We start from the raw sequence: 9726 nt of genomic DNA on the forward strand, positions 1-9726 counted from the left end.
GGTCAATTTAGGGCTGTCACAATAAGGGCTTTAAATAGCTAGGAGATGGGTTCCCATGGATGATTTTCTTCCCAAACTTGTTCCAATTTCTCCCGTTCTTCATCTTCTTCGATGGCCCGAAGAAAGAGTAGCCATGGAAGGTTTTGCATGGAGAAGACTTCACGGGAATGGAGTTAGAAAAGTAAGACAACCAGCAAGTGGGTAAGGTTCTTAACCATTTTGTGTATGTAGGACAAAGTTATGGGCATCGGAACTATTTTAAGAATTTTGCATGTTTTTAGAACGTGGGTTTAAGCTAAGAATATGGAGTATAACGCATGGCTTTTGGTTGGAATGTTTATATTTTGTCAGGAGAATAGAAGCTCTAGTATTTAAGAAGGCATAGTCAATCTAAAGAGATATTTACACCGAATAACAACCCACCGAAAGAAAATAAGTGACCTATAAAATATTTCCCTTAAATACTTCTCCATTCCCAATAGTGAAATAGAAACATTGCTCTATCAATACACATTTTCCCTCTTTTTAACATCTTCTCCTTTCAAACACTTTACAATACCTTCTTCTCTTCCATCATCTATGGTTCTCAACCCTCTAAATCAAGCACCATATTAATCTCCTCCAACTTTTATTCCTCAAAAAAAATATAATTTTTATGAAAAAATTGAATAACACACGAGTGAAAGTCTAAACTATAACTACAATTTGAATTAATTGGTTAGGCAAAGAGGATATGTCTTTTATCTCCATCTTTTGTTAAAGTAAATAAATACATATAGAAAATATAAAATAACTGCTCTCATAAAAATATTAAAATCTTATAAATTATAATTTTATAAAAAGATATTAAAAATATTTTAACGAAAAAGCTTACAAAATGAAATTCGGTAACAGATATTTTAAATATAATAATTAATCTCAATTAAGGAAAAGAGATTTTACAAATATTTAAATTGATTTGTTTTAGTAATTTATTTCTTTCATAGTGAAATATTACTATTGGATCGTAACTAAAAGAAATTACATTTAATTATAGAAAGTAAGATATGTTAAATAATATTATTTTTAAAAGTTTAAGGTTTTAATAAATAAATATATTTATAATAAAATATGAAGACATGATTCGTGAACTAGGATAGTAGGATCTCGTTCGGTGGGAGAGAGGAGTAAAAAGAAACTCTTTGATTACTAATCATCCAACAAAAGGATCTGTCCTCATCCTTATCTACTATCCCCGTCTTATGGAAACTCTTTAGCTGTTTTAATCACCTTTGCTATTTAACCAAAACGCCGACCACTGCCTCTTTCTCTTGATTTCCTTTTTGTTTTCCTTCAAAGCAGTTCTCTTTTGATTTCATTTAAAATTATGGGGGATTTATCTCTTCCTAATGACGCCCTCTTCCTTGGATTTGATAGTTCTACTCAGTAAGCTCTCTCTTTCATCTCCTTTTAGTTACATGATCCAAATTCCAATGTCATTAAACTACCTACTTGTTCATGTTATAATGGTCAAAAAAATGTTTTTTTTTTTTATAAATAAAAATAGGTTGAAAATTTGTGGCCTTTATGATCAGGGTTTAGATTCTAATCCGAAAACTGGAAGAACCCATGTAGCCAAATAGCGGATTTGTTGTTATGTTGTAAAGAAATTGAGTTGTAGAAGCTGTTATGATCAAGTTTTAATGATTATCCAATTGGGTTCAATTGATGTTTTGTTATTCTTTAGGACTCTGCTGGATGAAAAATTAGAATCTTTTTAAGCTGATGTTTTGATCTTTTTATTTTTCCCCCTTTGAGTAAAGGTCGTTGAAGGCAACTGTTTTGGACTCCAATCTCGTTATTGTTGCTTCAGAGATGATCCACTTTGACTCTGATTTGCCTCATTATAAGACCAAGGATGGTGTTTACAGAGACGCTAATGTTAATGGCAGAATTGTTTCACCCACCATAATGTGGGTGGAGGCTTTGGATCTTATTTTTCAAAGGCTTTCTAAATCAAATTTGGATTTTGGGAAGATTGCTGCCGTTTCTGGTAGTGGACAGCAACATGGCAGTGTTTATTGGAACAAAGGTAGTTCTGCATTGTTATCATCATTGGACCCCAAGAAGCCATTAGTTGATCAGCTCCGCGATGCCTTTTCTGTTAAGGAATCACCGATATGGATGGACTGCAGCACAACTGCTCAGTGTAGAGAAATAGAGAAAGCTGTCGGTGGTGCATTGGAGTTGTCTAAAATTACTGGTTCTCGTGCTCATGAGAGATATACAGGACCACAAATTCGGAAGATATTTGAGACACAACAAGAAACTTATGAGAACACTGAGAGGATCTCTCTTGTTAGCTCTTTCATGGCTTGTCTATTCTTAGGGGCTTATGCTTGTATTGATACAACTGATGGTGCAGGGATGAACTTGATGGATATAAAGCAAAGGGCTTGGTCTAAAGCTGCATTGGAGGTTTGTTTTGCATGCTATCTGATTTTTTGTGGTTTATTTATCAATCTCTGAATCTTTTTCATTGATTTTTCTTATGTTAAGGTTGTTATTTTTTATGTTAAACAATGAATAATGGTATTATTGAACTTTAACTCTATTACAGGCTACAGCTCCAGGTTTGGAGGAAAAGCTTGGAAAGCTAGCTCCTGCACATGCTGTTGCTGGTTCTATAGCATCCTATTTTGTGGAGAGGTTAGTGGCATCTTTTTTATTGGAGGTTCACCTTTGTTGATTTGTTACCGACATTTCAAAGGGTTAAAAATTGGTATTTAACTTTACTATTTGCATTCTCTTTTGTGATGAACAACACTCTGCATGTGGGTTATAGGGTGTATGGCCTTCAAATTGTTAGGGCCTATGTATGTATACTGATAAAGTATTTGCTTGACCATGCATATAGTTGTGGGCAGTGGTTTTGTATATGAGCTCTTATACTGAATGAAGGCATATATTTCCCAGCATGCATTGGTATAAATTAAAATACCTTTCTTTTTTTCTTTTTTTGTATTTGTTCATACTTGTGCCTGTAGAGACAGGTTGAAACTCATTAATGTCTTTTCAGGTATAAGTTCAATAAGAATTGCTTGGTGGTTCAGTGGTCTGGAGACAATCCTAACAGTTTAGCAGGTCCATGATTCTCTTCATCTATTATTAATTGAATTCTCTATGTGACTTAGATCTTCACTACTCAAAATTGTTCTAGTTTTCTAATCAATCCCTAATGTATGTTTATAGCAGTCTCCTCTCAATATGCACTTAAGTCTATAGTTAAATTTGGTTATTATTCTCTCCAAATATTCAATCTATCACATAGAAGAGAATAGAGCGTAATATGTATTGGCAACCAAATTGATATGCACTTAAAATGTATTTAATCTATTAAATATTCAAATATTTAGTCTATATTTCTTCTGTTTTCATCAACTAAAATAGTTTGGGCCTGCAGGTTTAACTCTAAACACCCCTGGGGATCTAGCAATCAGTTTGGGCACCAGTGACACTGTAAGTGCTATTTATGCCTCCTTATTTGATCAGTGATTGTCTCCATGCTTACAATGAGTCAAAGAATCAATGTAAGCAACATCACCTGAATCTTTTAGTTTGTTTAAGTCCCAACCATGTCAACAAAGATTCCTGTTTGAACTTTTAAGTGGTAGGGCCTATACTTCTCAGAGTTCATGTCTGACACTCCCCTGAAGTTTTTGGTTGTTTTTTTTTTTGCTTTGACCATACAACTAAGCCAGAATGTTGTTTTTTGGAAGAGTTAACTTTTCATGATTCTAATCGCATGCATTACTGATAATAATATTTTGCTTTGTGTTTCTTTTACTTCTTTGTTTCCTGTAATCTTCTGAAACTTTCTAAAATGATTTTAAGGAGATAGAATTTTCCTTTGGAAATTGTCAACTTGTTCTGCACTATATACATGTTTCCTTTATCCTTGAACACATTGAGCTTAGAGCACTACAAGCTTGATCTTCGTCATCAAGTACATATTCGGGAAATACAAATGGATCAAATAACACTTGCAGTGGAACAAGTTATCCCTTTGATGTATTAGATTTTTTTCTTTGGTAATAATGTTCAGCTTTTGTCACTAGGTGTATTTTTCAAGGCTTTGAAGTTACACTTTCAAGTTCTTATTGTTTAGTCTACCGTGCAAAGAAGTGTTGATGTCTGTCTTAAGCTGTGCCCTCATGGATGTATTCCAACTCTGCCATTTCTTGTTGCAGGTCTTTGGAATCACCAAGGATCCTCAACCTGGTTTAGAAGGGCATGTTTTCCCGAATCCTGTTGATATTGAAGGCTACATGGTAATGTTGGTCTACAAAAATGGGTCTTTGACACGTGAAGGTATCAGAAACTTCCTCCTATTTGTTTGGTATTAAGCTGGTTGTGTATTTATCTAACAAAGTCTCCATGTTTATAGATGTACGTAATTGCTATGCTGAGAAATCTTGGGATGTTTTTAACAAATTTCTCGAGCAAACTCCTCCACTAAATGGTCAGCAAATTATATCTTCTAAGGCCATTTCCTGTATATGAGAGTTATTTGTTCTTTATTTCTTATTCTATTTCTTGCAACAGGTGGGAAGATTGGTTTCTATTACAAGGACCATGAGATTCTTCCTCCAATGCCTGGTGGGTTTCAAGTTTTTTCTTGCAGGTCTTAGGTTTGAGTAATGAAATTCCATGAGTTGTGTAGTTTCATAGCTATATTGCTAACTAATAATGAAAGTCATTAAATTAATGGAATTCGCAAGAACAAGATAGGAAACTTTTATGATGTGGTAAGTTGATTACACTTGCAATCTGGAATGAAGCACATGTATGTGATAATTTATATTGTTGAGCAATCTTCAATCTGCTGAAGTTTGTGTATTTCCTAGGCCCAATGATTATCTTAAAGCTACTTTTTTGAAATTCAGTTGGCTTCCACCGCTACATTCTTCAAAATTTCAATGGTGAAACTCTGGATGGCTTGAATTTACAAGAAGTCCAAGAATTTGATCCTCCTTCCGAGGTAAATTATTCGTGAAATAATTAGTTATTTTTTTTTTATACATTGATGAGTATTACTATCGCTGTTTCTTGAAAAACAATGGGTTTTGTTTGCAGGTTCGCGCCTTGATTGAGGGACAATTTCTGTCGATGCGTGCTCATGCAGAAAGGTTCGGAATGCCTTCTCCTCCAAAACGAATCATTGCTACTGGTGGGGCATCAGCAAATAAAAGCATTCTCAGCTCAATTGCATCAATCTTTGGCTGTGATATATATACGGTTCAAAGACCTGGTAAGTTGTTGCTATATGTACTTATCCTTCTTTTAAGTCAATGAATTTATCCTTTTTTGCCATTCTTTTTGTTATATCTGAAGTCCGAATTACATGATTACCACATGCTTTGTTAAATTAATCAGATTCAGCATCTCTGGGAGCTGCATTGAGGGCTGCTCATGGTTGGTTGTGCAACAAAAGGGGCAGTTTTGTGCCGATATCTTGTATGTACAAGGATTTAGACAAGACATCCCTGAGCTGCAAGCTCTCGATGGCTGCTGAAGACCAGAAACTGGTTTCCAAGTATGCTTTATTGATGAAGAAGAGAATGGAACTAGAGAATAACCTTGTCAAAAAGTTGGGACGGTACTAGAAGTCAATAATAGTGTGTTATATCTCGTGATTTTTAGGTACTATCAGAGTTCAATTCAAATTTAACATGGACATTGTTATAGTTTTTTTTTTTTCCTTTTATTTAAATCATTGCAAATAAAAGGTATCATCAGAGTTCAGTTAAAAAGAAAGAGGTTTGTCATATTTTTTAACTTGGATAGGCAATAATGGGAACCCGAATGTTTGGTCCATTGGTAAAAAGTGTTTATTTGTGATTCAAGAATTTCCTTTTATTTACTCTTGCCAATGATGTCAAGTTGATCGCCATAGTGCTTGCGCGGTGAGGAAAGCCTTAAATCTATCTTCCTTAATACCTGCCAAATATTGATCGGATCTCAACGATCTTCCTAACAGGAAACATTGACGTGCAGTGTAATAAAAGTATCATGATGACTCTTATATGAAAAGTCAAAATTACATTTTATTTGTATTTTTTACTAAAAATGACATGATTTAAAAATCTTAAAAAAATAATTTATTATTTTTTGAGTAGAATAAAATAAAATCTAAGGGCTTCGATCTTATAATTTTACCGTGCACTTTATTCATAGAAAATACCAAAAACTAGTACATCATCCGAGGTATTCAACCCTGAAAACACATCCAAAATCAACAAGAAAATACATCACAGTAGCAAACGGATAACGGTACATCCCTCAATACTCCTCCTCATCCCCTTCGTCTCCTTCACCAGACTCAGCGCCAACTTCTTCATAATCTTTTTCCAGTGCAGCGAGATCTTCACGTGCCTCAGAAAACTCTCCTTCCTCCATGCCCTCACCAACATACCAGTGCACAAATGCACGCTTGGCATACATGAGATCAAATTTATGATCAATGCGGGAAAACACTTCCGCAACGCTGGTTGAGTTGGAGATCATGCAGACAGCTCTCTGAACCTTGGCAAGGTCCCCTCCAGGAACAACAGTTGGTGGCTGGTAGTTGATACCGCACTTGAATCCAGTAGGGCACCAATCCACAAATTGGATTGTGCGTTTGGTCTTGATGGTGGCCACAGCCGCATTCACATCTTTGGGCACAACATCTCCTCGGTACATAAGGCAGCAAGCCATGTACTTCCCGTGTCGTGGGTCACATTTGGCCATCATTGAAGAGGGTTCAAAAGCACTGTTGGTTATCTCAGCCACCGATAGCTGCTCATGGTAAGCCTTCTCAGCTGAAATGACAGGGGCATAAGAAGAAAGCATAAAGTGGATCCTGGGATATGGGACCAGGTTAGTCTGGAACTCAGTCACATCCACATTCAGGGCTCCATCAAACCTCAAAGATGCGGTAAGAGATGAGATAACCTGAATCATACATGCCAAAACACCGCATGTATGAACAACAATCATTAAATTTTATAACATAAAGACGAGTATTTTAGTAAAAATGCTTATAGTTACCTGAGAGACAAGGCGGTTAAGATTGGTATAAGTGGGTCGTTCAATGTCCAAAGAACGCCTGCAGATGTCATATATTGCTTCGTTATCCAGAAGAACAGCGACATCAGTGTGCTCAAGGAGCGAATGAGTGGACAGCACACTGTTGTAAGGCTCTACAACTGATGTAGAAACCTGAGGTGAAGGATAGACAGTGAAACCAAGCTTCGACTTCTTTCCATAGTCAACAGAGAGACGCTCCAAGAGAAGAGATCCAAGACCAGAACCAGTACCACCACCAACAGCATTGAAAACCAAGAAGCCTTGGAGCCCAGTACAGTTATCAGCAAGTTTTCGGATACGATCCAAGCAGAGATCAACAATCTCTTTGCCAATTGTATAATGGCCACGAGCGAAATTGTTGGCAGCATCTTCTTTGCCACTGATGAGTTGCTCAGGGTGGAACAACTGGCGGTACGTACCAGTCCTCACTTCATCGATAACAGTAGGCTCCAGATCAACAAAGATGGCGCGAGGGACGTGCTTCCCGGCACCAGTTTCGCTGAAAAAGGTGTTGAAAGCATCGTCTCCTCCACCAACAGTCTTATCACTTGGCATTTGGCCATCAGGCTGAAAATCGAAAATTCTAAAAAGATCACCACCATTATCCACATTCAAAACCTTAGATCTCGCCTAAATTATCTATAGAACTGGAATCGTTCAGCTAACATTTCAATTAATCCAGATCTATCCATTTTTAACGAGTCCGATCACAATTTACAACAACAGAAACACAATTAATAAATTTAAACATAGCCAAACCAAATCACAATGTTAAAATAATTAAGGGAAAAAATGAATCTAACAGCAAAATAAATGAAATATACAAATCGGGAAAAATAATACCTGAATGCCATGCTCGAGACAGTAAAGTTCCCAGCAAGCATTTCCGACCTGAATACCAGCCTGACCAATGTGAACTGAAATGCACTCTCTCATTTTTCTTTTCCTAGGAAATTATACGAAAACTGAAGGGAAAATTTGTTTGAAAAATAAAATAAATGAGGGCGTGTATCAAGACGCCTTCCGGAATATGAGATCTGAGGCAATGTTTAAACTAGCAGGGGTTTATATAGGGAGGAAAAAAGGTTTGAAAAACAAAAAACATTTGATGTTGGAAAAACCAGGGTTAGTTAACCGCGGTTAATGATGACAGCGACGAAAGGTTCGGCTTGTCTTTATTTTTAAGCCAGTACCTGCCTGGCTGGCTTTCCTCTAACTACCTACTAATTAATTTTACTTTTAAAGGGTTGATTTTTCTCTTGGTTATTTTGAAAAAAGAAAATTTAAAAAATTTAGCTATTAAATTACTTATTTATATCTGCATGGGTGAGACAAAAAATATAAAAATTATATTTTTATCTTAAAATAAATTATAGATTTTAAATAAAATTATATATTTTATTGTATTTTTAAAATTTGTTTTTATGACCATTAAATGTGAAGTAAAATGCCTAAAATGATTAATTGATTGATCTATTAAAAGAGATTCTTTTATAAGAGAAAAAATTTTAGTTTTTGTTTTTCAGAATAAGATTTTAAATTTTTTTTGTAAATGAAATATTGAATATTTTTCTGATATTTTTAAGATTGAATTTTTATTTACATTTTATATATTTGTATTAAAATTGAACATATTTTAGTAATTTACATAATCTAGTTGATGTCACATGAGGTTGATAGTTTTTAAGAAAGTATCTTTATGCAAATTTTATGAAGTGATTTAAGATTTTTATTCAAAAATATTATATGAAAGAGTTCTTAAAACAATAATACTCTTATAATGATATTTATAATATTACTTATTAAAAATTGATTTAATGTGTTTTGTCTGAATTATTGCTGATAATTCGTAACACCAAACTGAAATAAGGAATTTTCTATATAAAAGAGATAAAAGTATTGCGGGGAGAACTAAATTATGTTGATTTGAGTATAATGAAAAGGGGGCTGGTGAGCGGATGGGCTATCAAAAGAAGAGTGGATTTTACGTTTCTATCAGTGGTCCCGGAATCGGATAGAACGGACCAATGAATTTCACCTCGTACCTGTTTTCAAATCAATTTCTGTATCTATCTGCTGCATTCCTATCTAAAACTAGTATGTTTTTCCTTATTTATATGTCTAATATTATAAAATTAAAATGTTAAAACCTATTTTACGTCTCTATACTTTCAATTTCGAAAATCCACCTCATCTATTTTTCAATTTTAAAATTTTATATTAAATTTCTTACATGTGATATTTAGAAATTAAAATAAAATTATTGGATAGTCATATAACAATAAAAATAGCATTTAAAATGTGTATATAGATTATTTTCTCTTAAAACATGCACTCAAACTTGTTATTCTAAAATAATTTTTTGTTGAAATAATATTCCTACAAAATATTAACGTTGACATTTAAATTAAAATAGTTAACAACATTATGTATTTAAGTTAACTGATGATATTACAAAAAATAGAATGACCAAATTGCATTAAAAATTAAACCTCAAAATTGAGCATAGTATAGGGATCAAAAAAATTTGACCTTTTCTGTATAACCTGAAAATAGAGGGATCAGAATTAAAATTTAACCATTATTAACATAATGTAAAAAATAATATTGAAAAAA

At 34.1% G+C, this 9726-nt stretch overlaps 2 protein-coding genes across 2 annotated transcripts; one reads left to right on the plus strand and one right to left on the minus strand.

Annotated features, from left to right (window-relative positions):
• The first annotated feature begins 1118 nt into the window (after window positions 1–1118).
• Window positions 1119–6403, plus strand: LOC108452912 (xylulose kinase 2). The gene is made up of 11 exons (XM_017750704.2): window positions 1119–1425; window positions 1803–2457; window positions 2600–2688; window positions 3059–3123; window positions 3443–3498; window positions 4230–4350; window positions 4427–4501; window positions 4585–4638; window positions 4926–5020; window positions 5116–5290; window positions 5416–6403. Exons 1-11 carry the CDS (start codon window positions 1367–1369, stop codon window positions 5643–5645), a joined length of 1674 nt encoding a protein of 557 aa, XP_017606193.1. The 5' UTR covers window positions 1119–1366; the 3' UTR covers window positions 5646–6403.
• Window positions 6187–8253, minus strand: LOC108452913 (tubulin alpha-4 chain). The gene is made up of 3 exons (XM_017750705.2): window positions 7954–8253; window positions 7072–7677; window positions 6187–6975 (listed from the first exon to the last, which is right to left on the minus strand). The coding sequence occupies exons 1-3, from the start codon at window positions 8044–8046 to the stop codon at window positions 6322–6324; spliced, it is 1353 nt and encodes a 450-aa protein (XP_017606194.1). The 5' UTR covers window positions 8047–8253; the 3' UTR covers window positions 6187–6321.
• Window positions 8254–9726: the final 1473 nt, after the last annotated feature.

Source organism: Gossypium arboreum, chromosome 5 (assembly GCF_025698485.1).
Source record: "Gossypium arboreum isolate Shixiya-1 chromosome 5, ASM2569848v2, whole genome shotgun sequence".
Lineage (NCBI taxonomy): Eukaryota > Viridiplantae > Streptophyta > Magnoliopsida > Malvales > Malvaceae > Gossypium > Gossypium arboreum.